We start from the raw sequence: 27829 nt of genomic DNA, 5'->3' as shown, positions 1-27829 counted from the left end.
AGTAATACTGAACTGATATCTGCATTTATTTTTCTAGGTTTTCATATTACGTTTCCATAGATGTGAAACTGAATTCAATTTAAGAACTTGTTTATATGGTCTATTTAACCCAGGTATGGAGAACCTTTGGCCCTTCAGATGTTTGCTGAACTACAACTCTCATCATCTCTGGCCCTTGGCCATGCTTGCTAGGGCTGATGGGAGTTGTAGTTCAGCAACATCTAGAGGGCATAAGGTTCCCACTCTTGATTTAACTCTACTGCGTACAAGCTACATGCTGATGCAAGCTGCTTACAGTGAGGGGGGAAAGTATTTGATCCCCTGCTAAATTTGCCAATTTGCCCTCTGACGAAGAAATGACCAGTCCATAACTTTAATGGTAGGTTTACTGTAGCTGTGAGAGACAGAACAACAACAGGAAAACCCCCAGAAGACAAAAGTCAGAGATTAATGTGCATTAGAATGAGTGAAATAAGTATTTGATCACCTATCAACCAGCCAGATGTCAGGCTACCTGGTATCTTCACTGTATTTAACAAGCTGAGATTAGAAGCACCTGCTGTAAGGGAGAGGTTTTACCTGTAATCCCAGCTCATTTCAGTATCTGTACAAAAGACACCTGTCAACAGAAGCAATCAATCCAGCAGATTCCAAAGTAGCCACCATGACCAAGACCAAAGAGCTGTCCAAGGATGTCAGGGACAAGATTGTATATCTGCACAAGGCTGGACTGGGCTACAAGACTACAGTGGTACCTCGGGTTACATACGCTTCAGGTTACAGACTCTGCTAACCCAGAAATAGTACCTCGGGTTAAGAACTTTGCTTCAGGATGAGAACAGAAATCGTGTGGCGGCAGTGGGAGGCCCCATTAGCTAAAGTAGTGCTTCAGGTTAAGAACAGTTTCAGGTTAAGAACGGACCTCCAGAACGAATTAAGTTCTTAACCTGAGGTACCACTGTATTGCCAAGCAGCTTGGTGAGGTGATAACAGTTGGTGCAATTAATTTGCAAATGGAAAAAACACAAAATAACTGTCAACCGCCCTCGGTCTGGGGCTCCATGCAAGATCTCATCTTGTGGAGTTGCAATGATCAGGAGAACGGTGATGAAGCAGCCCAGAACTACACGGGGGGAACTTGTCAATGATCTCAAGGCAGCTGGGACCATAGTCACCATGAAAACAGTTAGTAACACACTACACCGTGAAGGACTGAGATCCTGCAGAGCCCACAAGGTCCCCTTGCTCAAGACAACACATGTACAGGCCCATCTGCAGTTTGCCAATACACATCTGAATGACCAAGAGGAGAACTGGGTGAAAGTGTTGTCGTCAAAATTGAGCTCTTTGGAATCAACTCAACTCGCCGTGTTTGGAGGAGGAGGAGGAATGCTGCCTACGACCCCAAGAACACCATCCGCACCATCAAACATGGAGGAGGACATATTATGCTTTGGGGGTCTTTTTCTGCTAAGGGGACAGGACACCTTCACTGCATTGAAGGGACGATGGACGGGACCATGTATCGTCAAATCTTGGGTGAGCACCTCCTTCCTTCAGCCAGGGCACTGAAAATGGGTCGAGGATGGGTATTCCAGCATGACAATGACACAAAACACACGGCCAAGACAACAAAGGAGTGGCTCAAGAAGAAGCACATGAAGGTCCTGGAGTGGCCTAGCCAGTCTCCAGACCTTAATCCCATCAAATATCTGTGGAGGAAGCTGAAGGTTCGAGTAGTTACACAGCAGCCTCGAAATCTGACTGACTTGGAGAGGATCTGAAAAGAGGAGTGGGACAAAATACCTCCTGAGATGTGAGCAAACCTGGTGGCCACCTACAAGAAATGTCTGGCCTCTATAATTGCCAACAAGGGTTTTGCCACCAAGTACTAGGTCATGTTTTGCAAAGGGATCAAATACTTATTTCACTTCTTATAATGCACATCAATCTCTGACTTTTGTCTTCTGGGTTTCTGGGGGTTTTCCTGTTGTTAATTCTGTCTCTCACAGCTACAATAAACCTACCATTAAAATTATGGACTGATCATTTCTTCGTCAGAGGGCAAACAGGCAAATTTAGCAGGGGATCAAATACTTTTCCCCCTCACTGTACATACCTGGAGCTCATTGAAAATACTGTATGCAGATAGCAGTTGCAAAATTATTCTTCTTCCAGCTGCATTATTTTGCATCTATTAAATGCTTATACTGTATAGAGGGGTTCACCAGTCTTCAAGCAGTGGCTTTCTGTGTGGTGTCTGTCGGAGAGTGCAAAGCACGTGTGTGTGTGTGTGTGTGTGTGTGTGTGCGCGCGCACGCGCACGCATGTGTGTAACATCATACACAAAACTTTGGATCAAAATCTCTGGTCATCTTTGACATGGATGTATCTCATGACTGTAGGAATACCTTGCCCTGCTTCAAAAATAAGTTTCACTTTTTATCTTGTAATCAATGTTAAATGGTTCTGTGTTCGTAATATTGTACATGGGCACCAGGTTTTTGTACTGCGAGATCAGGAAATTAAGTTCTTCGAATATCTGGAAATTTCAGATATTTCAACTTGAGCATGATTTACTATTGTATGTGTCCCTCTGGCTGCATTTTAGCCAAAGACTTGAAGCATTTAGGCTAATAACCTTTCTCAGCGGCCACATTCAGCATGCTGGGCTGAAGCTACAAGTTGATGCATGCAGCTTAACACTTGTATTTCATTGTTGTTGTTGTTATATTATTGTTACATTATTATTATATGCAGTGAAACAAAACATGGAGCAGCAGCAGACTTCGTGTCTGAACCAGTGTTTGTTTCTCTCTACATTCAGGAGCAAACAACAAATACAATTTTGGATTGCTGCTGAGACATACACTCAATTGGAACTTAGTTTTGTACTTACAAAAGTTTTGTCTTGATTTTCACAGATTTCTGATTAAACTGCTGAGACTGCTTGATGAGCCCTAATGATTCTAATGTTTCTGGGTCCAGACGTTCTTTTAGTATAGTATCTGAAACCAAGTACTGAGTGGAAAAAGAACACAGTAGACATTATCCATTGCAGCATCTGACCTTTGGTTATCTTACAATGAAAACAAAAATAACTCAAATTAAAGACATGAAGATTCAGGCCTGGTGAAAAACCTGTACATGCAGCTGTACTGCTTCAGGCTGTGCTCATGCGAATGAACGTTTCTTGGTACAAAAGAGCCTTCCTAGCAAGAGAATGGGAGGAGGTTTCTAACCTAGATTTCTCTCTGTAACACAGTACCTCTGAGAGAGAAAGACGACAGAGAGAAACATTCAGTCACTTGGAACCCCACTTTACAACCTAAAGAGGCACCGCTCAGACACAGGTTTAGCAGTGAACTGAGAACTAAGCCTAAGTCTCAAGGGGGGAAATTCTACATTTCACGTGTGCAGAACTGTATATATTCCACAAGAGGGCACCAAAATGAACGGGAGACTAACTGTCATCTTTTCACAAATGGCCTGTCTCATATAAATTGCATCAAATCTGGATAACGAAAATGTAGCTAAAATGTAGGGGTCAGCAATCTAATTATACCTTGCATAGAAATTTTAACATCGCCACCTAAAACTCAACATTTTCCTTTTTTAAAAGCAAAAAATATACAGAAGCATAACTTACCAAACATGCTGACACCAACTGCATGAACTGATCCCTCTTGCTTTTTTCTTCTAAGCAACTAGTTTCAATATCTTAAAAAACAACACAGGAGAGGAATTGGCATAACGTATCAACAATATCTGCCTGATATCTGAGTCTTCTATTCTATGATTTTTCATTTCAGAAAATATCCTGTAAATACGCCTATCAAACAACTACCCCAGAATTTAGTATTTCTGGAGTAGTTGTTTGATAGGTACAGCTGGCTCGTACGAATAGTTGACTATTCCAGTAATAAGGATTTATATTAGAGGGTTATTATTAAATAAATATAAAATTAGCTCATTCCCCAAGCTTAAATTAGAATGCTATTTCCTGTAGTTTTATTTTAAATAAAGCCCAGAATTACTTAATACAGTCATACCTCGGGTTGCGAACGCAATCCATGCAGGAGGCATGTTCGCAACCCGCAGCGCCTCGCCTGCGCACGCGATGCAATTTGGCGCTTCTGTGCATCCGCAAAGCGTGATTTAGTGCTTCTGCGCATGCGCGAGAGCCAAAACCCAGAAGTAACCTGTTTCGGTACTTCCGGGTTCGCCGCGGTCCGTAACCCGAAAACGCGCAACCCACAGCATTCACAACCCGAGGTATGACTGTGGTGCAATCTTGAGCATGATTCTTGAGAAGAAAACATCACTGCATTCAATAAGGCTGTCCTATGTAAGTGTGAACTGGTTTGCCAACTGCAGTCTAATGATACTAACACTCTTGTCTATTAACAGATCTAATCACACAATTGTGACCAAGTCACAAATCTAAGCATTGTTTAGCTCAGGCCTTGATAAGACAAATAATTTCAGACATGATTTACAACCCGCGTACATCTAGATTTGTATCATATTTTCTCTCTTCTGCAATGTTTTAACACAACTAGCAAACATCTATGCCTATAAAGAGAATCTATCAGCAGTTAAAACAGAAACTGCCAAGGTTGCAAAAGTCTAGGACTATTTTATTTTTCATACACATGCCTTTTAATAATTTTTTAAAGTTTTTTTTCCTTTTTCATATTTTTAATTGGAACCATTTTTCGTAAGCAACAGTTAATACATTAATTAGATTAAATTTGAAAACAGGAATAGGAAACTATTTCCCATGAACTTGATTTGAAAACCTTTAAGGCATCAAAACTGTAAATAATAATGGCACCAAACTTAGCATATACCGTATTTTTTGCACCACAACACTCACTTTTTTCCTCCTAGAAAGTAAGGGGAAATGTCTGTGCGTGTTATGGAGGAAATGCCTACGGGTGGCATGCCTACAGATTTTCCTCCTCTAAAAACTATGTGCGTGTTATGGTTGGGTGCGTGTTATAGAGCGAAAAATACGGTAACTAATTTTGTTTATTTAAAGCATGATTACTCAGATATAGAATACGTGTTCATTGCTGAATAATAACCAAGCTTTAGAAATTACTAAGATAGAATAGTCTAAGATAGTCACATTAAACCTCAACAATTGTTAGGTCAGTGGATCATTCTCCTCAAATTTTATAGTAGCTAAGAATTTATGCTTTTGGATAGGCAATCTATTCTATTACCATAAGCATATACAGTACTCAGATGTTGCTGCAGAAACTTGTTTAACATGTTCAGTGGTACCTCTGGTTACAAATGCTTCTGGTTACAAATGCTTCAGGTTACAAACTTCGCTAACCCAGAAGTAGCTGCTCTTGGTTGCAAACTTTGCCCCAGGATGTGAACAGAAATCACACGCCGGAGGTACGCGCACAGCGGGAGGCCCCATTAGAAAAAGCGCGCCTTGGGTTAAGAACAGTTTCAGCTTAAGAACGGACCTCCGGAACGAAGTAAGTTTGTAACCAGAGGTACCACTGTACAAGCAACAATGTAAGCTAACATATGTGATTTTTGGACTGCTTTTCTGTGCAAAATACTTATCTAAGCATAATGCTGGGTAGCAAATTTCTTTTCAATTATCTGCTAAACCAAATTAAAGTAGTGTGTTTTAAGAAAATGGTTTAAAATAGTCTGAACAACAAAAAACTTGCCACAAACACTGCAATGTAAAGTTGTCCTGTTCAAATTTCCAGCCAGACCTGTTCTCTTTTAGGACACTTTGATTCTGCTTCTCTGCCCTACTGCCCTCTCACTCATCAATAGACATGCAGCGTTCCATAATCACTGATCATACTCGGTCCTCATTGGACTTGTGTGGGTGAGTTCTCCCCGCCCCACCCCATTTACTATACTCCCGCAAACCTTGAGGTTTCTCCAAGCATAATGACAGTCCCTCTTGTATCTGAATGACCCTGTTTTGGCTACACAGTCATCAGCACTAAGCACCTGAGCTTGCTATTAGAAGAAGTGATTATTTCAAGAGAAGTTAACCTCATCCCTTCATGGTGACCTGGGTGCTACATACTAAATGTGACAGTGCTTCTGAAGGTAAAGGAGGGGTGAACTTACCTAAAATGCAAAATACATCTGCTAGAATGGAAGGCATGTCATCACGAAATTCCTATTAAAAGAAAAGAGTTTGATGAGTACACTAAATATGTTTTAACTGTATACATCACAGTGTCTCCCCAACAGCTAAGGAAAACAGATACAACTGTTAAGTCTCACATGTTTTTGGTTTTTATCCAAAGAGCAATGGCAAAGAGCAAGGTCATCAGCTATAAGCTATTATAAAACACAGGCTATTTAAGAACAGTGACTACAGCAGTCCCAAGAAACACCATTTAAAGCACAAAGTGAAATCCCCTTCACCCTCAAACTCAAATGTAGGGCATGAAACTGGTTAAATTATATTTTCTGAAATCCCACTGATTTCAGTGGAGAAGTTAAGTATGAACAAGTGTTCATCCCGTAGACATCAACAGCACTTAAACATGGGCTGAATTGGCTTGGCTCAACTGTGCCCTTAGTTGTTTTAGACCAGGGTCAGCAAACTTTTTTTGGAGGGGGCTGGTTCACCATTCCCTAGAGCTTGTGGTGGACCGGACCGTGCACATGCGGCAGAGGGGGCCTCTCTCTCTTCACCAATCTTCCCCAGCCCCTCCCCTCCCCCTGCCTATCATCGGCACTGCGCTATCCCAACTGCAGCTTCTGTGCCTGCCCTTGTGAGAGGTGGGTGGTGGCGGGACCAGCGGCAAGAAAGGGCTCCTTTCGGGCCGCTCGGCCCTCCACCGCCCCCCTCACTCGAGTATAAGCCGAGGGGGGCTTTTTCAGCATAAAAATATACTTATACTCAAGTGTATACGGTAAATAGTATAATTATATCAAAATGAATCAGAAACAGATTTTGTTATTAGTAGACAGCCTGACATTCAAACCTCCTACTTAGAACATTCTGGCACAAGGAAAAGAATTGTGGCAGAAAACCATTCTCCAACTTGTTCAGTTTCATTTGGAAATTTAAAACAGTGTTGAACTAAGAAGGCTAAGCAAGAAGTTTTGGTAAAAGGTACCACAAAAATATACTTACTATTACATCATTAAAAACACTGGAAGCTTGATCGTGCTTTAGGTTTCCCTTGACAACATGGTATGCAAGCTCATATAAAGCCTGCTGGATACCTGCAAGACATTGGGGGGGGGGGGAGTTGCACTGAATCATGTAATTTTAAACTCTGATGAGGGTATTTTATAGCATTCCTATACAATAATTTCACAGAATTCATTTTGTTATTTCCAATTATGTTCTAATTATGGCTGAACATTACCAAGATAGATTTCAATCCAATTCTTTTTTGCCAAAACCTGTTTTTTGCCAAAACTGATTTCAAAACAGGTTTTTTTTATAAAAGCTGAAAAAGTCTAATATATAGGTATCAGAGGAGAGTGCTGTTGCACAGTTCCTATTAGTTTCAAGAAGGCTTGCAAAAGGGAATGTTCCAAGTGACTATGCAAGAGCTCTGATCCAAAAATCAACAAATTTTATCTATTACACACTCAATGATCTCTTTTCAAGTTTATCACAGTTACTATTGCAACAAGAAAACATCGCTTAAACCAAAAAGTGCAAAGAACTGTGATCTGCTCACAGTACTAATGGATAAGTTTAACTCATTTTGAACTTTTTGCACCGTTACTTCATCCACAAGACACTTCTGAAGGAGTAAAGGAAGCCCCTTACACTTATTAGCTGTATCCTACTTCCTTCTACCATAGGCAGAAGGAAATTAAGTAGGCATACCTCAGGTTTATTTGAATATAAAGTCTCTTCGCCAGGATAGAACCCACAGCACTACTGAGTACCTCCTGAGTAAAGTATAGGGACAAAGTATTGCCCCAGCATCCCCTCTTTTATTCATGATAAAGTTTGTCCTTTTAACAGTAGTCTGGGCTGAGTGATCACTACCTCAGACAGTCCAAGGGCTGGCATACAACTATTTGGACTGTATATACTTTCTTATTTGAATAAACTTTCCCATGCATATGTTAAAATGTTTTTAAGATGTTCATTTGAAAAGTAGTTAGCTATGTGGTGTGGAATGGCTGCTATACAAAAATCATGTTTAAAACTGGTTTGAAGGCACACAACTGGTTTTGAAAGTTTCTAGATCCTGGCCTCTATAAATAGCTATCCTAGTTAATGTGTAAGATTAATTTCATTATTTTTAATAAAAAAGCCTTAAATGTATTTACTTACCTCTGAAAGTTACATTTTCAGACAGATTACGGCAAAGCTGCAAGCTAAAACAAATGAAATGGATTTTTTAAGCATCTTAGTTCCCAGAAAGTTCGCCTACTGAAAATTTATTATTTTTATTGTGTGGTACAATATTCAAAATTTTGTAACTCAGTAATACATTATACTGAAAATTGATGCTAAAGACAGGATAACGGATAAACAAATACAGTAATACCTTTGTCCTATAACCCACCCACCGAGGCAGCAACTGCAATCAGTGGTGGAGGGGGGTTTTCAACCTGGCCCTCCTCCACACCTGCTTGAATTCTTCCTCTTCAGGAAGCCAGCCTTTCCCCACTTTTGGCTGGCAGAGATAGAAGTTGTCCTGCTTCTCCCACTGTTGACTTATTGACAGCCCACCTGGGCTCAATCTACCAGGGGAGTGGGGACTATATAAAGTCCAGGGCTGATGCGGGAATTGGCATCCCAGAAGGAGCTGAAACCAAATGGGAGTCATCCCCTTGGGGAGAGCAACTTCATGGGGAGAGCAAGGGCAAGGGCTACCTGCTTAACATCATGCTAATTGTTTTTACTGTTTCTTAATATGTTTTGCTTTTGGAGGGAAGAAAAGATGTGTGTGGGAGCAGAGGAGCTGGGGAGAGTAGGAGGAGCCCCAATCACAGGGGAAGCCTGGTGTGTGTGGTGGGGCAGACACAGCACAGGTAGTTAGTGGTTGTGCTATGTGCCAGCACCCACACCCCACAACCTGGGGAACTGTGCTTGCCCTATTAGCCAGTCCTTAAGTCTGAAGCTGCTACTGTTGAATGCCAGGTAGACTCTAAATAAAATCTCCCTCAACCATGATGTGATTGTGGACAATGAGACTGATCAGGTCTGTATTACGGGGACCTAGGTGGGTGAGAAAAGTGGAGTTAGTTTCACCCAGATATGCCCACTTAGGTACTCAGGGCAGCATCAGTGCAGACTTGAGGGTCAGGGAGTGTGAATTGTGGTGGTTCGAGTCCTACTTGGATTGGATGCTTGGGGAGTGTTGTTCAGGATCATGGAGCCTTCAATGCAGGGGTGGTGGGCCTTAAGGTTCAATTTTATATTCTATGCTGTTTAACATCTACATGAAACTAGTCAGTAGGGTCATCCCAGGTTTGGGACTACATGGTCACACAGCTATGCTTCTCCTTTACATTTGCAGGTGTGACAGTGGATATGCAGGACCCCTGTCTTGCCTCAGTAATGGACTGGATGAGAGCCAATAAGCTGAAACTCAATCCAGCACAGTTAGGGGGTGGTCCCCTAGACCAGATGGATAGGAGGTGGCCTGCTCTTGATGGGGGTAAACTGCCTCTGAAGGAGCAGTTATGTAGCTTAGGGTATTTCTGGACCTTTTTCCTGTCACTTGAGGCTCAGGTAGCCTCAGTGGCATGGAGTGCATTCCATCAACCTTGGTTGCTGACTCAGCTGTGCCCCTACCTGGAAAGTGAAAGCCTAACATGTATGCTCTGCTTTTCAGTTCAGAAACTTAAGCTGGTACAGAATGTGGTGGCCATATAACACCAATCCTGGTTTGACTACACCAGGCCCAATTCAAAGTGCTGGTTTTGACATAAAGTCTTAAATGGCTCAGGACTGCAATAACTACAAGCACCACCCTCTCCCCATATGAACTGACCCAGACCCTATAATCATCTGAGCCCTTATTTGTGTTCCCACTCCCCGAGCACTTCAGAGGGTCGCAACACAAGAACAGGCCTTTTTTTTTTGTCCCCCTGTTTGTGGAATGCTCTTCCCAGGAATGTTTGCCTGGTGTCTTCATTGCACAGTTGGTTGCCAGGTGAAAACATTCCTCTTCAACTAGGACTTTGACTGCTAAAGAATCTATGGCCTTTTAAATGTTGTCAGGGGTATTTATTATTATATTTTGTGTTTTTATGTTGCAAACCATTCTGTGATCTTAGGATGGTGGTATATATATTTAATGAACAATAATGCTTATAGGACAGAGATAAAGGTTTCTCTATGTTCACAGGGTTTTGTTTTTTAAAAAGATATTATTCTCCAGCCTCTTGAATAAATGCCTGCTTATGAAGCATCCAGTACTGTGAGGGTTTGATTAGCTGCTTGTGCGTGTAAACGTGCTCCCTCAGAGTTTGTGCCCCCCCACAAACCTCCGTGTGTGACGGAGCTCCTCAGACATGTCTGCTCTAGTCACTAGTAGAGTCCGACAGTGGCTGTCTGCGGAAGCGTTTCCAGCAAAGAAGTTCCTTAACGGAAACGCGTCTCCTGGACTCACGGCGTGACAGTTTCCTGCGAGGTATGGGTCTCCCTATGGGAGACTCCGATACCTCCCCACTGCTCTCGCTGGAAGCCTCCCTGAGCCCTCCCTCCTGCTCGCATTCCCTCAGAGACCCACTCCTCCCCCTGCTGGTCCCTGCTTCAGCAGTTGAGTCTCTTTCATCCTGCCTGAGTCCCTCCACCACCTGATGCTCTGATGGCAGTTCCCTGACATCCACCTCCCCTCCAGGGCCCCCCTCACCCCCTCCCAATTCCTCCCCCCTGGGAGGTGAAGGGCTAAAACCCCGAAACGAATCTTCCTCATCTTCTGACGTCTCGAACAATTCTCTCCATCGATCGTCGTCCTGGCCAGCTGAATCCTCCTCCTCTTCCGAATCTGGGAACCCCTCCAACTCCTCTTCCTCGTCGGTGGTGGCAAAGTATTCCCTTCGGAACCTCGCTACAGGCTGAGGTTTACGTGGGAACCTCTGATGAAAAGTCTCTATTAAAACCTCGTCATTGACATCCTCTGCCCTAACCCAGGTGTTTTCCGACTCCGGTTCCCCTTCCCACATTACCAAATACTCTACTTGATCTCCCTTCCACCTGGAATCGAGGATCTCCGCTACATGGTAGCTGTGTTCCTTCTCCTCCATTGCTGGTCCCCTAGTGACCCTCCCCTCACTGTCTCCTCTATACGGTGACAGCAACGACCTGTGAAAAACTGGGTGCAGTTTCATGTGGTTCGGTAACCGGAGCCTGAAAGCCACTGGATTGACCTGCTGTATGACTTCAAACGGACCCAGCCTTTTGGGTCTTAATTTCTTACAACCTCCTTTGAATGGCAACCCTTGGGTAGACAGCCACACCTGGTCCCCCACCCTGATGCTTTCACCTTCCCTTCTGTTTTTGTCTGCTTGCCTCTTATATTCCTCCTTAGCCCTGTTTAAGTTGAGTTGGAGCTGGCGATGGATCGCTTCCATTTCTTCCACGAACTGTTCTGCAGCTGGAACGCTCCAGTTCTCCCCCTCCCCCCCTGGGAAGGCTCTGGGATGGCACCCGTGATTAGCCAAAAAGGGGCTCATCCCCGTGGACACGTTCTCTGCATTGTTGTAGGCAAATTCTGCCAACGCCAGCTTCTCCACCCAATCATTCTCTCTGTCATTCACATAACACCTCAAATATTGTTGGAGAACCCCATTTGCTCTTTCCGCCTGCCCGTTGGTTTCAGGATGACGGGCCGTCGAGAAATTAACCTCTACATGCAGTAAGCTCATGAGCTTCCTCCAGAACCTGGAAGTAAATTGTTTCCCTCGGTCTGAAACCACCCTCAAGGGAGCGCCATGCAACCTAAACACATTCTCTACAAACAATTTGGCGGTTTCTTCTGCTGTAACCGCATGTGAGCAGGCTATGAAGTGGGCCATTTTAGTTAACAGGTCTACTACAACCATGATGGCTGTTTTCCCTCTAGACCTTGGCAGATCAGTCATGAAATCTATTGCCACTGCTTCCCACGGTCTCTCAGGTGTGGGCAGTGGTTCTAATAAACCAGCCGGCGCCTGCCTCTCCCCCTTGGCTCTTTGGCATTGTTCACACCCTCTCACATACTCCCGCACATCTTCCCTGACCTTGGGCCACCAAAATTCCCTGGTAACCAGCCACATGGTTTTGTGTTGCCCAAAGTGCCCTGCTGTGGGGCTATCGTGCAGCTGCTTGAGTACTTTCTCCCTCAATTCCCCTTCAGGTATATATAACGCTCCCTTATAATACAATGCCCCATTTCTCTCCTCAAAACCACCGGGTTTGTCTTCCTCCCCTCTGAGATCCCTGAGTTTCCCCTGGGCGTATGCATCCTGCACCGTACCCTCTACCAATTCCCTTTGCCCCACCAAAGTCGCCCCACACACCCAGCGGTCCTCTGGAATGATATGGGTTTCTTCGGGTGCTCCCTCCCCCTCCAAATATTCAGGTTTGCGTGAGAGAGCGTCCGCCCTAACATTCTCTGGGCCTGGCACATAACAAATCTCAAAGTTAAATTTGGAGAACTCTTGGGCCCATCTCAACTGCCTTTGGTTGAGCACTCGCGCCGTTCTCCAGTACTCTAGATTTTTATGGTCCGTGCACACTTGCACTTTATGTTGTGCACCAACTAGCAGATGCCTCCATCTCCGGAACGCCTCATGAATAGCAAGCAGTTCTCGGTCGTACACCGTGTAGTTCCTCTCGGATTTGTTCAGCTTCCGCGAGAAGAAGGCACACGGACGCCACCCCGACTCCTCCTTCCCCGGCTGCAGAAGAAGCACCGCCCCTATGGCTCTGTCAGATGCGTCTGTTTCAACCCTTAGCTTCTTTCGTAAATCCACATGCAGAAGTTGCTCTTCAGAGGCGAAGGCCCTTTTCAGTTCCTCAAACGCTCGCTCCGCCTCCGCCGTCCATACAAACTTCTTCTTACTGCTGAGACAGTCAGTGATGGGCGCCGTCAGATGGGCGAAGTTGCGGATGAACTTACGATAAAAGTTTCCAAACCCTAGGAACCTCTGCACATCCTTCTTGGTTTTGGGTGTTTTCCATTCCAGCACTGCCTGTACCTTGCCGGGATCCATGGCCAATCCCTTGTCTGACAGGCGGTACCCCAGGAATTCCACCTCCTTGGTATGGAACCGACACTTCTCCAGTTTGACCCACAGCCTGTTGGCTTGCAGTCTGCTCAACACTTCTCTGACGTCTCTCACATGTTGCTCCTCATTCTCAGAATACACCAACACATCATCTAGAAAGGCAACGCAATTCTTGTAGAGCAAAGGGCCCAGCACGTGGTTCATAAAAGATTGAAAACACGCGGAGCCTGCTTGTAATCCAAATGGCATAACGAGGTATTCAAACGCCCCCAAAGGGGTAAACATGGTGGTTTTCCATTCATCCCCTTTCCTTATGCGTATCAGGTTGTACGCCCCCCTTAGATCCAGCTTTGTGAAAATCTTTCCCTTCCTCACCATGGTCAAAATATCATCAATTCTGGGCATAGGGAACGCCACCGGTTCAGTCACTGCATTCAGCCGCCTAAAATCACATACAAGTCTCGGCTTGTCCGCATTTTTTTTGTCCACAAAGAACACTGGGCTCCCCCCTGCTGCTTTGGACTCTCTGATGAAGCCTCTCTTCAGGTTCTTGTCAATGAACCCTCGCAACTCCTGCATTTCCCTGTCTGACATGGCATACAACTTGCCCACGGGAAGCTGTGCTCCAGGGAGTAAATTGATCTGACAATCAAAGGGTCTATGAGGTGGTAGTTGGTCAGCTTCCTTCTCGCTGAACACGTCGCTGAGATCTGCATACTGTGGTGGTACCTTCACCTTCCCCATTACTTCAGTCCCTGCTAGGGTGGCTTGGGCCCCTACTGAACCCTTCTCCCCTTTGCAGTGTTCTAGGCAATGTGCTGAACCAAAGGACACCACTCTTTGATGCCAGCCAACCAGCGGATCATGTAGAGCTAGCCAGCTCATTCCCAAAATAATGGGAGCGCCTCCCAGGGTGGCCACATTAAACGCTATCAGTTCTGTGTGCCTTGCCACCCTCATTATCATTGGGACAGTCTGCAAGCGGACTCCTCCTCCCAACAACTCCCTGCCATCAATCGTGGTCACCTGCAGGGGGTTGCTTAAAGGGATGGTCTGTATCTGGTGTTCAGCAGCAAACTCCTTGCTCATAAAATTGCAGGAGCTGCCTGAGTCCAATAGCGCCTTTATTTTTAGGGGGTGCCCATTCTGCAGCTCTAGCGACACTTCAATCACTAGAGCAGGTCGAGGAGCTTCTGGCACGGGCACTTTCACTGCTCTTTGGCCTGGCTGCAGTGCCCCAATTGTGGCAACCAGGCGTTGGCTTTTACCTGCTCCGCTCCCCCTTCTTCTCCCCCCTCAACAGCTCCCACCATCCCTTGCCATTCCTTCCTCTGGGGGCAGACTCTGGCAAAGTGGCCTGGCTGTTGGCAGAGATAGCATTTCCGGGGGCCCTTTCCCTCCTTCTTAGCTCCCTCGCTGGTTTTTGAAAATGCGCGCGCGCGCGCTGTTCCGATTTCCATCGGCTCTGCCGGCGGGAAAGCTGGCTCAGGAATGTCTGGAATGCGGAACTCCTTCCAACGTTCCCCTCTCCCTTCCCGCCTCTCCAAGGCTCTTGCCTCCTGCCGCGCTCCTATGGTCAGCGCAGATTTGGTCAGCTGATCCATAGACTCCGCCCTGGGGCTCCGTGCCAGCTCGTCTTTCACCCCCGAAGAAAGACCTTCTTCAAATAGCATTTGAACGGGTGCCGCCGATAAATCCCAACTCAGTCTGTGAATCAGCATGGTAAACTCAGTCCAATATTCACGGACAGATCGACTCCCCTGCTTACAAGCCATTAGCTGTCTGCGCACCACCCCTTCCTCAATATCGCTGGAAAACATGATATCCATTGCACGAAAGAACTTCATTGTGTCCTTTAGTATGTCATTGTGCGTTGCCATTAGGGGTCGAACCCAGTCTCTAGCCCCTTTCTCAAGATGCCCAATTACAAAAGCAACTCGCGATTCCTCATCAGGGAACTCATCGAACTGCACATTAAGGGCATATTGCATCTCTGTCCTAAAAGCATGGTAGTCCTTGGGGTCCCCCCCAAATTTCTGCACCAATCCTGGTACCTTTCTGGGGAATTGAGTGGCTCTCCCCTTCTTGTCTGCATCCTGAGCCCTTCTCTCCTCCAGCCTCGCCGTCTGCAGGGCCAGTTGAACCTCCAACGCTCGGTATCTATCTTCCAAGCTTGGACCAGCTCCAGCCCCTGCTCCTCCGGTTCCGGTTGGTTCGCTCATGATGCCTTCTCTTGCACAGGCAGCGTACAAAGACTGTCGGACTGCTGTGAGGGTTTGATTAGCTGCTTGTGCGTGTAAACGTGCTCCCTCAGAGTTTGTGCCCCCCCACAAACCTCCGTGTGTGACGGAGCTCCTCAGACATGTCTGCTCTAGTCACTAGTAGAGTCCGACAGTGGCTGTCTGCGGAAGCGTTTCCAGCAAAGAAGTTCCTTAACGGAAACGCGTCTCCTGGACTCACGGCGTGACAGTTTCCTGCGAGGTATGGGTCTCCCTATGGGAGACTCCGATACCTCCCCACTGCTCTCGCTGGAAGCCTCCCTGAGCCCTCCCTCCTGCTCGCATTCCCTCAGAGACCCACTCCTCCCCCTGCTGGTCCCTGCTTCAGCAGTTGAGTCTCTTTCATCCTGCCTGAGTCCCTCCACCACCTGATGCTCTGATGGCAGTTCCCTGACAAGTACTTTCTACATTACTTTGACCACAGGTAGGTTGTCACTGGGCACAAAGGTCTAACAGGAAAATCACAACAAATATGCCTTCAAGAAATAGCTCAAAACACAGCGATCAAATTTTTTTGAGTCAGAAAAAGGGTTCTGGAGCAGGCTTTGTACACTGATTTTGCTCAAGCAGCAAACTGAGTGAAAAATAAAATCAGTATCTGTTTACACTCATATCTACTGCTGTGATAAACACTACAGTTTAATTCTACAGAGAAATACTAAAACTGATTGATGGTAAATCTTCCATAACAATTTCACATAACAATCATCCAGCCACATCTACACAGCTGCCATCCGGTAACTTAGCAAAAAGAATAGTTCAAAACATTCTAGAATATGAACCTTCAAATACAAATGTAACCGATTCTATCAATAGGAAGACCAATGGACCTTGACCAGTTTTTGTTTTTTAAAGAGCCTGTAATTTCTTTTTCACTGCTAACCATCTAAACAGTAAATGAGTACATGCAATTACAAAGAAAAGAAACAGCAAATGGGATCTGTAAATCATGGTCTCTCACATCTCACTTCAATAATGTATTTTCTTCTTTACATTCTTAAACATGGTAATATGTTCCCTCTCTTTTTCGTTCTCTTTCAATATGTATTTAAAAATCTGTTATTTCGGCTGTTACGAGCGGAATGTATATGAAAGTATAATTTTTAAACAGCATTCATTTATGTCTATTAATTAAGTGTATATGTAATGTAATAGCTCTTAGTTATGCAATTCATAAAAACCTTCAGCATTTAGGTCATGACATAGTAGTGACATAAATGAGCTTAGGTCATGCACTCCCCTCACCTTCCACATAGGGGGAATGGTTTGGAAGTTTTGGCTTCTGCTTAACTGTTTTATCATTCTGTTTGAGCTGATAAACCAAGATAAATATTAACATGACCTAAAACCTTGTTTTAGATAAGAGTAACCAGTTTATCAATGCACATGAAGTAACAAATCATGTTTAAGCAAAAACAGAAACAAATGCTTCTAACTTCCTACTTCTGTACACTTCGGAGAAAATATGAGCTTGAAGATCTCTGAGCTTAACTATGGCTTAGTGTAACAGCCAGATGCAGCCTTATCCAAAGGCAATGTTAGCAAGGAAAACATTTTCATGAGTCAACAGTCCTAGTTTTTCTCACATCTTGAAGAAGTGAAGTTTCAACTAAGGCAGATTTTTCAATACTGCAAGAACGGCTACAAAACATGTATTTAGCGTTCTAAGGGGGAAATGGCACTGTAACTGATAATATTATTACTGTTAAAAAGCAACTGACTCACAAATATATTCCAGTCGTAAGTCTCAAGTGGTAATTCTACTTACATAAATGTGGCTTATTCTCAAATCACTGTACTTATGACTGGGGAGTAAACAACCACTGTCTGGCATTCTCAATAAAAAGAAATTAAGAGTGAGGAAAATAAAAGGAATCCAAAAGTCACCACCAAAAAAATCAAAAGAAAACTACAAGGTATGAAGAGTAAACAAAATAATGTCTTAAAGTTCATTTAATAGTCATTCATTTATTTTACTGTTTCCAGTGTACATAGGATGCAACAAAGGATACAGACCTCCAGTTAAAGCAGGAAAGAGGTCTGTTAGTTTAAAACAATTGCTGAAGCAAAGTAAATATGATTTACATTACCAGTCTGCAGGCAGGCATTTGTCTAGGCATTTAAGATTAGAAGCATCTAGTCTCCGAGAGACGCCTGATAAATATGAAATAACTACTGGCAATGAGAGGGATTTTATTTTGCTCTTTGTTCCTTTTGAAAATTCTGTGCTTGATCTTTTCAACTCTTCATTCAAAGAGGAAATACTTGTGGTATCAGAATCAAAGGATTCACCCAATAAATTCTGGCAGCAATCCTTTAACAGTAACTCTTGAAAAATCCAACTAACAAGTTAGAGGCAACTCCCTCATACAAATCTTCATTGGCAATATCACCAACAACAGGAGATGATGCCAAATAAAATACCACTGGGCAACTCAGAATTTGTATACCACCACAAAACAACGTAAGCAACCAAACCAGCCTAATGCTATTATCTGCCCATTTTCACTCCTGGAGTTTAGATTAAAAAGGTAAAGGTAAAGGATCTCTGGACAGTTAAGTCTAGTCGTGAATGATTCTGGGGTTGAGGCGCTCACCTCGCTTTACAGGCCGAGGGAGCCGGCGTTTGTCTGCAGACAGTTTTTCCGGGTCATGTGGCCAGCATGACTAAACCGCTTCTGGTGAAACCAGAGCAGCACACAGAAACACTGTTTACCTTCCCACTGGAGCTGTACCTATTTATCTACTTGCACTTTTTAGCGTGCTTTCGAACTGCTAGGTTGGCAGGAGCTGGGACAGAGCAACAGAAGCTCACTCCGTTGCAGGGATTTGAACCACCGACCTTCTGATCAGCAAGCCCAAGAGGCTCAGTGGTTTAGACCATAGCACCATCAGCATCTGAGTTTAGATTAAGAAAACACAATTTTGTATAAACCTGCTCTGTTATTATATTTTTGTCAATGTTAACTAATCTGTTATGTTAAATATGCATTTTATGAAACAATATTTCCTATTGTGTGACCTAAATCTACTGCCAATCAATTTCATTGGTTGACCAAAAGTTTTAGTACTATAAAAACTAATTCTGTCTCACCATGGGCATGCCCCAGGGCTTACAGTGCAAGTTTGATTCCGTCCTTTTTTTGTGCTTGGGAAATAAAACATGATCTGCTTCCGAAGTATGTTGTTAACTTACTAATCATGGTTTATTGGAAACTAAACAAACCATGATCTTTGGATTAACATAACATGAAGCCAGGAATTGTGGTTTGCTTCGTCAAAGCAGCAAGAGCAGCAAAACAAACTTGCTAATACACACCAAGTCCCAGTTCAAGTACCGTATTTTTCGCTCTATTGGACGCACCGGACCACAGGACGCACCTAGTTTTTAGAGGGGGAAATCAAGGAAAAAAATATTATCCCTCCCCCCAGCCACAAAGAGCAACGGACAGGCTGTGCGCAGCCTGTCTGCTTCTCCCAGAGCTTCTTGGGGCTGCGGGGGAAGCCCGGGTTCCCCCACCAGCCCCAAAGAGCAAAGAAGCCAAGACAGCGCACGGGATCCATAGCCGCGCAACCTCTCCAGCCAGGAGCTAAACCTCTCCAGCGCGGCTAAAGAAGAAGACAAGGCAGTCCAGGGCAGGCACCCACTGCCCTGGCTTCCTCTTTAGCCTTGCACAGCATCTTTAGTCTTGTGCAACGGGATGGATTGCGCCCGCTGTCCACCGGGGCTGGACTAGATGACTCCTGGGGTTCCCTTCCAACCTTGCAATTCTATGACCTCGGAAGGTGTTTGGGGTCTCCACCACTGGAGGCTTTTAAGCAGCGGTTGGGGGACCATCTGCCTGGCGTTCTTTAGCTGTGATTCCTACATTGTGAGGGGGCTGGGCTAGATGACCCTCAGGTGGCCCTCCCAACTCTATACAGTCCTACAGTTCTGCAGCAGGAGATCCACAGCCACTTAGAATCATAGAATCATAGAATTGGAATAGACCACAAGGGCCATCGAGTCCAACCCCCTGCCAAGCAGGAAACACCATCAGAGCACTTCACACAATGCCCACTCCCAATTTTCATCTGAGAGACATGTGGCTTCAGTGTCTAGGTAGGTACCCCCCTACTTGCCACACTTCCCCCACCTCACTTAAGCTGAGGGAATTCCTGCCCAGAGAAGCTCCCAGGTGAGGCAAGGGTTAAGATCTACCTCTGGTAGATCTCTTGCGGCTGGAGAGGCACGCAAGGCTAAAGAGGAAGCCAGGGCAGTGAACGGGATGGATCGCGCTCGCTGCCCTGGCTTCCTCCCACCACCCCCCACCCCCGGAGAGGCGCGCAAGTCCAAAGGGGAAGCCAGGCAGCGAACGGGATGGATCGCGCTCGCTGCCCTGGCTTCCCCTTTAGACATGCGAAGCCTCCCACCCCCCCCCACCCCCGGAGAGGCGCGCAAGTCTAAAGGGGAAGCCAGGCAGCGAGCGCGATCCATCCCGTTCGCTGCCTGGCTTCCTCCCACCCACCCCCCACCCCCGGAGAGGCGCGCAAGTCTAAAGGGGAAGCCAGGCAGCGAACGGGATGGATCGCGCTCGCTGCCCTGGCTTCCCCTTTAGACATGCGAAGCCTCCCACCCCCCCCCACCCCCGGAGAGGCGCGCAAGTCTAAAGGGGAAGCCAGGCAGCGAGCGCGATCCATCCCGTTCGCTGCCTGGCTTCCTCCCACCCACCCCCCACCCCCGGAGAGGCGCGCAAGTCTAAAGGGGAAGCCAGGCAGCGAACGGGATGGATCGCGCTCGCTGCCCTGGCTTCCCCTTTAGACATGCGAAGCCTCCCACCCCCCCCACCCCCGGAGAGGCGCGCAAGTCTAAAGGGGAAGCCAGGCAGCGAGCGCGATCCATCCCGTTCGCTGCCTGGCTTCCTCCCACCCACCCCCCACCCCCGGAGAGGCGCGCAAGTCCAAAGGGGAAGCCAGGCAGCGAACGGGATGGATCGCGCTCGCTGCCCTGGCTTCCCCTTTAGACATGCGAAGCCTCCCACCCCCCACCCCCACCCCCGGAGAGGCGCGCAAGTCTAAAGGGGAAGCCAGGCAGCGAGCGTGATCCATCCCGTTCGCTGCCTGGCTTCCTCCCCACCCCCACCCCCGGAGAGGCGCGCAAGTCTAAAGGGGAAGCCAGGCAGCGAACGGGATGGATCGCGCTCGCTGCCCTGGCTCCTCTTTAGCCTTGCGAAGCCTCCCACCCCCACCACCCCCGCTGGAGAGGCGCGCAAGTCTAAAGAGGAAGCCAGGGCAGCGAACGGGATGCATCGCGCTCGCTGCCCTGGCTTCCTCTTTAGCCTTGCGAAGCCTCCCCCCGGCTGGAGAGGTTGTGCAAGGCTTTTCTAGAGGAGGGAGAAGGGACTGACTGGCGGCGTCAGTCCCTTCTCCCTCTTGGGGAAAAGCCCGCAAGAGCCGCGCGAAGCTTGTGTGGGGCTCTTGAGGGCTTTTCCTGCCTGCCTCCTCCCTGCATTCGCTCTATAGGACGCACAGACTTTTCCCCTTAGTTTTTAAGACGGGAAAAGTGCGTCCTATGGTGCGAAAAATACGGTAAGCCATAAACCACCATGGCTTAAGTCACATTCAAATATGGTCACTGGCTATTTTATAAACTTCAACACATTTTCCCCATATCATCTTTTTTAAAAAGGACACATAGACAGGCTTTGTTACATGGTTATTCTTTTTTCAGCAATTCAATTATATAATGTTCACCAAATTACTTGTATCTATACCAGACTTTCCCAACCTAATGCCTTCTGGGTATTTCGTACTACAACTCTCATCAGCCCCGAACAGCATGCAGATGTTTGTTTAGACTAATGAGAGATGAAATTCAAACATCTGGAGGGTACCAATGAAGGTAGCACTGCACTTTGGGGCTACCTTCAGAAAATACTTTAAAAATGGTGAGAAAAGCCTTTTCTTTGCAGAGACTATTATTCTTCCTCTTCAACCTTATTATTCTGTATGTTTGATAATTGTAGCTCATAGCTCAGGGAAGAACCAAAGCTCAGTGATGGAGTACTTTCCTTGTGTACAGAAGGTCCCAGATTCAATCCAGGTAGTGCTGGAAATAACCCCTATCTGAAACTCTAGAGAGCTGCTGCTGGTCAGAGCAGATCATACTGAGCTAATGGATCAATGTTCTGACTTCGTATAAGGCAACTTCCTAGGTTCCTATGTAATACTTTTCACTCATTTACCTGGGAGAGACTTTAGGCTAATGAGCCTGTAATTTCTTATCTTCTCTGACCCCGTGCACGTTTTAGAAATTGTTGTAATATTAACACACAATTGATTGGACTTTAAGCTGGTCCTAACAACTAGTTTAGAATGTGATTTCTTTTTCTAGAAGATATTTAAAGGCACAAAAATACAGTAAGCAGCAGAGCAGATAATGAGGGACCTTTGGGGAATAGCAGCAGTCATGTTTATGAACAGAGACACTACAAAAACAAGATTTTTTAAAACCAATTTAAAATTAGTTAGGAACTTCTATCATGCACAAAACACACATCTAAACAGGTTTTGAACTCTATGAAGACAAGGGTTTCAGCTAATATTCATGCCTGACAGCAGGTATTTCTGGGAAGAGGTGGACACAGTCTAACCCAGGGGTTAGCAACCTTTTTCAGCCATGAGCCGGTCCACCTTCCCTCATACCATGTGGTGGGCCGGACGATATTTTGAAAAAAACACACGAACGAATTCCTATGCCCCACAAATAGCCCAGAGGTGCATTTTAAATAAAAGGACACATTCTACTCATGTAAAAACACGCTGATTCCTGGACCATCCATGGGCCGGATTGAGAAGGCGATTGGCTGCATCCAGCCCATGGACCTTAGGTTGCCTACCCCTGGTCTAACCTATGCTGGTACACTTTGAAAATGGAAATCTTCTGTGGCCCAAAAAAATTAAGATGTTTTGCTCACAGCTATATATTTGTATCAAACCCACATAGTGGGCTACTGAAGTCTAAAACTGTGTGGATAATTGAACCAGCACATCAAGGTGTTGTGGCTAAGATTTTATGGACCTGGAAATTTCAGGAAGAAGGAGAAGAATTTATTTATACCCAGCTCATCTGGCTGGGTTTCCCCAGTCACTCTGAGTGGCTCCCAATCGAATGAAAACAGCTCTTGCCCCTGGATCTCATTTCTTTGTTAGAAAGTGTATCTCAACTAGATTGTTTGCAGTTTTGAGGTGCCCAATAGTTTCAGCAAATAAATTGGACCGACTGTACCTAACTGGATCTAAAAATTATTTTGTAGTAATATCCTAACTACACTGTCAAAAGAAATCAGAACTGGGATGGCCACTTTCATACTTAGGTACATTAACACAGAAGGATTACTTAGAATTTCTTCATTCCAAAAACAAGTCTTGTACTATGTGAACCTTAATACCAACTGAACTATTACAAGTCACATTTGCAAACCTATCTGCACATGAAGAACACTTGCAGGATTGATAATATGATGGGACCACATCATGCATATTCCAAGAGATAGACTTTCTCTGTTTGGTGTGTTTAGTAATATGTCCCACCAAGATCAATGAGGCTTTGTTCCAAGCAATCATATACAAAGAGTGGGATCCTTACAGTCTTCATCCCTCAAAGGTAAATTACCTGTATTGAATGTGAGTTACCTTCAAGAGAGTACTGCTCACACTAGGGTGGTCCAACATGTGGCCTTTGAGGCTTTTTTTGGCGGCCCTTCCTACGACCCCCTCCCTGTTAATGACCAGCAGTAGCAGCAGCAGCAACTAAGTGTTGCACTCCATTGTCATCAGAAAGTCCTGCCTCCTACATTCCCAGCTGCGGGCACACCAGGTGGTTGGACGGCACTGCTCAGGAGTACAAGAACCTGTGGTTGTACTGCTGGCTCCCTCGATCCTCCCCTGCCCCAACCCTCCTCCTTATTGGCACATTGATCAAAGCTTAAATAGTTGGCCACCCACTCCCCACCTCCTTTCTTTCCTTCTTAAGCAAAAAGTTGGTAATAGCACAATCCTATGCATGTCTACATGCTCAACTGGACTAAATCATCCTAGAATTGTAAACGTCCCTGCAAAGAGGAAGCTCTGTTCTCATTTTGCTGCTTAAAAAAATACAAATAAATCCAGATTCCTTCATTGCACTAAACAAAAAAGTGATGCAGCAATTACTGTATTTTCTGGTCCTCTCCATTCCTTTGGCCAATTAAAAACTACACTCCAGGATTTTTTGGGAAGGGTTGGGGAGAGGAAACAAGAGTTCCACTCTCCCACAATATTACATTTAAGTTCAGGGATTTATTCTTCAAGCTTTTCAAGCTTCTTCACAGGCTGCATTTATTTACTGGCTTCACAAGAGCTTTGAACTGTTTTTTATTAGAAGCCTTCTAAAATGATTTTGTTTTTATACCCTGCCTGCTTATGCTGACAGGAACTCAATATCTTCATTGTTACAGAAAGAGACAACTGTTTGTGTATTAAATTTTATTAAATAAATGTATTATTTTTATTTAATTGTGTATTCATTTATATATCCATTTGAATATATTGTGTATATTAAATATAATTAACTATATTGCAAGCACTTTAATTTACAATTTGGAAATTAAATTCAGTGTGTGCCCACATGTTCTGCATTGAAATACTCTTGTGTCCCACTAAGTCTGAGAGGTTGGACCACACTAGCTCAGGCTATAGGCTGCAATCCTAAGTAAATCTGGAATTAAATTTAATTTATGTCAGTATGATTTGGATATGAATAAACATACTTGGGACTGGGCTATAAATCGTGGTCTGGGATACTGCATAGCTGCTTGATTTCAATTCAATTCAATTGATTTAAGGAATTTATATTCTGTTTAGTTGTTAGCATTTGTAAGTTGATAACTGAAGTACAGTGGTACCTCAATTTACATACGCTTCAGGTTACAGACTCCGCTAATCCAGAAATAGTACCTCAGGTTAAGAACTTTGCTTCAGGATAAGAACAGAAATCGTGCTCTGGCGGCGTGGCGGCAGCAGGAGGCCCCATTAGCTAAAGTGGTCTTCAGGTTAAGAACAGATTCAGGTTAAGAACGGACCTCCGGAACGAATTAAGTACTTAACCCGAGGTACCACTGTATCTGCTTTCTGCATAATGACAGCTCTCGATCCACAAAGTCTTCAAATCCCACTGCAGCTAAACTACAAAAGGCAACTTTTATAGCATGACCCTACTAAGCACGTTTACTACTAAGCAAGCCTGACTGACTTCAATGGAACCCACTCTCTAATGAGAGGGATTAGGGTTGCTGTCCAACCCCATTACACCACCAGCAAGCGGTCCGATTTTATTAGCAGAAACCCCACACTAAGATGTACAAAACTGGAGCCAGAAAGACCATAAACCTCACTGGGGAAGGTACCAAAAGGCAGCCCCTAAGCAAGCTAAGATGGTGGGGGAAAGGCTTACACTTACAGCATCCAAGCTTCACGCTTCTCTAAAGATAGCTTTCTATTCAGATGGTTGAAAGAATAAATTGTTGAACAAACGAACAACAATGCGACTGCAGGAAGGAAGGTCCAGCTATGGTGGGGAGTGGGGAACATTACCAAAAGGCGAGGGCTGGTTAACGTAACAATAATGACAATAATAACGGGGGAGAGAAAGAAAGGAAAGAAAGGGAAGGAAGGATGGGCCCAGGATAACTAACATTACACAGCTTTTGACGAACGTCTGCCTCACGATGGAAACGGGAAAGGCGGCGATCGTAGGGGAGTGGGATGGTTGGGGGGGGGGGGTCCCACCGAGAGACAAACCCCCCACCCCGGCGAGCGCGCCTGTCCCGTTTCCATCGCGCGGCAGGGAAAGGAGCTCAAAGCGATCTGATCTCCGAGCAGAGCGAGAGAAAGAAGGACCGAGATCTAAAGGTCTGGGCCGGGGGGAGGATTAGCGCAAGAAGAGATGGGGGCGGGCGCGGCGCTCAAAGGAGCGAGGGAAGCCCGGAGTCACCTCAGGGCCTAGCGCTGGGAAGGGGCGGCGGAGATCGGGGGAGGGGGGAGGGGGATCGCGCGCGGGAAAGTGGGGGGTCTCGCCCCCACAGCAGGAGCCGCCGATCTGAGGGCTTGGGGGAGTGGGATCAGGCCCTCCATTGCCGACCCTCGCCGATCTTCCACCCAGCGCACCTTGCCAGCTCCCCCTCCCACCATGTCTTTTCCCCCCTTACCACCCCCCACACCGCTGCGCCTCCCCCCAGACCCCCACGCCCCCCCGGACTCACAATTCGATCTTGCCCGATTTGTCCCAGTTCTTGATCCACTCGGCAGGGAGCGCCGCCGCCGTGGATGCCCCCGATGTCGATGCCACCGCTGAGGCCGCCGCTCCCGCCGCCATCTTCCTGGTGTAGTGCCGAAAGCCCGGATGCGAGAACGGCGGGCCCGAGGTCAGAGGGGACGGTGGGGGCGGCCATGACGAGCATGACGGGAAAGTGGGCGGCGATGGAGGAGGAGGACGAGGACGACGACGACGGGGAGGAGGAGGAGGAGGGAGTGGATGCTTTTGAGGGCGGGAGAACCTGGGCTTCCTTGGCGGCATGGCGCGGACTAGGCGCAGGGGCAGCGCGGGGCTCCGCCGGGAGGGACGGAGAGGGCCAGCAGGCCAGTAGACCATGCCTTGCCTTCAGTACAACTGCAGACCTCTTGGGCCGAGGCCTGCTGTTTAAATAAGTTCCCCGTGCGCCGGGTCATGTGATGGACTTTGCGCGGGGGAGGGGGCCTTACGTGGACGGCGCCCCGCCCCGCTTTTAATTCAGTTTTGCACACCTGCGCTGCTGTTCTGGGGTTAAAGTGACCCATAACAAGTTTCCGCACGCTAAGCACAAAGTCTATCTCCCCTCACCCTTCGCCCCCCTTATTCCAGGCAAAGGATTGCGCTTTAACATTCCATGCCCTAGCTTTATTATTATTATTATTATTATTATCATCATCATCATCATCCCAAGCTTTCCCACGAAGATTTGCTCTTTAAAGCTGAATTGGAGCTAAGGTCAATTCAGATTTTCCACGGTTTTCTTTCCATTTGCTCTGATTTAGTGTTAAAAAGAGGGTTTTCACATGGAAAGCTTTGGAGCAAAAAACAACAACACAGGGCTCTGACACAGAGCACAGGAGAAGTACCGTAAGTACTGTATGGATAAGCCCCCAGCGGTAAACAGCCGGTTTTCCCCAGGGAAACAATGGGTTAAACAAGAAACCTCTCAGACTTCTGGGTATGTAGATTGCATGTAACCCACCCACCATGGCACCCCAAGGTAAAATGTGATCTAAGAATACTGTTACAGAACTGGGGGGGCTCCCCTTAAACACTAAAATTACCGTATTTTTCCATGTATAAGACTAGGTTCTTTCCCCTAAAAAATTTGGAGGCGTCTTATACATGGGGGCCATCTCCCCCCCGTTTTCTTAAATAGGAGTCTTAAATGGGGGTGTCTTATAGATGAAAACATTATACAGGAGGCAGCAACTAAAACCATCCCAATGAAAAAGAAATGCAAGAAAGCAAAGTGGCTGTCCAACGAGGCCTTACAAGTAGTGGGGGAGAGAAGGCAAGCAAAATGCGAGGGAGATAATGAAAGATACAAGAAATTGAATGCAGATTTCCAAAGAATAGCAAGGAGAGACAAGAAGGCCTTCTTAAACGAGCAATGCAAAGAAATAGAGGAAAGCAACAGAATGGGAAGAACCAGAGATCTGTTCAAGAAAATCGGAAATATGAAAGGAACATTTCGTACAAAGATTACCATAATAAAGGACAAAAGTGGTAAAGACCTAACTGAAGCAGAAGACATCAAGAAGAGGTGGCAAGAATACACAGAGGAACAACAACAACAACAATAGATGAAAAAAATACGGTAATCAATGCTAGGATTTGGGGTTATTTGTGATAGGAAGGGATAATATAAGGAATAAGCAAAGGAATTCCTGGTAGCTTAATAAAGCAATAGAACTTCTTGCACCAGGTGTGACCAGTGACTGGAGATTTGGAAGGTTGCCAGTGAACTGCTCTGAGGAAGGGGCTTCTGGGAAGAAGAAAGAGGAAGAAAGGCTGAGATCCATCTTGGTGAGGGAGAAGGAACGGCTGCCTGCAATGCTTTGGGTCATGCAATAATATTTGAACCCTGTTCACGCAGACTGAGAGCGTAAATAGACAAATAAACCTTATTTCTTAAAACACTAGAGTCTCCACAGTGTCTTCTATTCTCCACACAGACCCTGGGGTGTTTGTGACCCCATGTGCTCTGGCCACTGCTTGGCAGAGAGAGGGAGCAGACACCTGGCTTTTGTAACAATATAAA

The 27829-nt window shown here is 45.8% G+C and overlaps 1 protein-coding gene and 1 long non-coding RNA gene across 6 annotated transcripts in view; one reads left to right on the top strand and one right to left on the bottom strand.

The window, feature by feature from the left end:
- LOC308579171 (THO complex subunit 2-like) overlaps nucleotides 1–26210 on the bottom strand; it is a 67153-nt gene extending 40943 nt beyond the window's left edge. For 2 of the 4 annotated variants that reach the window (XM_081179981.1, XM_081179984.1), the window contains exons 1-6: nucleotides 25757–26208; nucleotides 8306–8349; nucleotides 7139–7230; nucleotides 6118–6169; nucleotides 3650–3720; nucleotides 2900–3021 (exon numbers count right to left, since the gene is read on the bottom strand). In XM_081179981.1, the coding sequence (XP_081036107.1) occupies nucleotides 2900–3021; nucleotides 3650–3720; nucleotides 6118–6169; nucleotides 7139–7230; nucleotides 8306–8349; nucleotides 25757–26145 (770 nt within the window). In that variant the 5' untranslated portion in view covers nucleotides 26146–26208. Of the gene's footprint in view, nucleotides 1–2899; nucleotides 3022–3649; nucleotides 3721–6117; nucleotides 6170–7138; nucleotides 7231–8305; nucleotides 8350–25756 lie in introns of all 4 variants that reach the window. The other 2 variants (XM_081179982.1, XM_081179983.1) reach the window with 2 other exon arrangements.
- On the top strand, nucleotides 115–27707 carry LOC308579173. 2 transcript variants are annotated; one of them, XR_014004331.1, is made up of 4 exons: nucleotides 115–892; nucleotides 24565–25406; nucleotides 25784–25918; nucleotides 27494–27707. It is a non-coding gene; the product is annotated as an uncharacterized lncRNA (long non-coding RNA). The 2 variants fall into 2 exon arrangements; XR_014004332.1 differs by lacking the exon at nucleotides 115–892 and having other exon boundaries at nucleotides 24025–25406.
- The last annotated feature ends 122 nt before the right edge of the window (nucleotides 27708–27829 follow it).

The sequence above is a fragment of the Podarcis bocagei genome, assembly GCF_964188305.1.
Source record: "Podarcis bocagei genome assembly, chromosome: Z".
NCBI lineage: Eukaryota > Metazoa > Chordata > Lepidosauria > Squamata > Lacertidae > Podarcis > Podarcis bocagei.
This window is presented reverse-complemented; position numbering and strand designations above follow the sequence as displayed.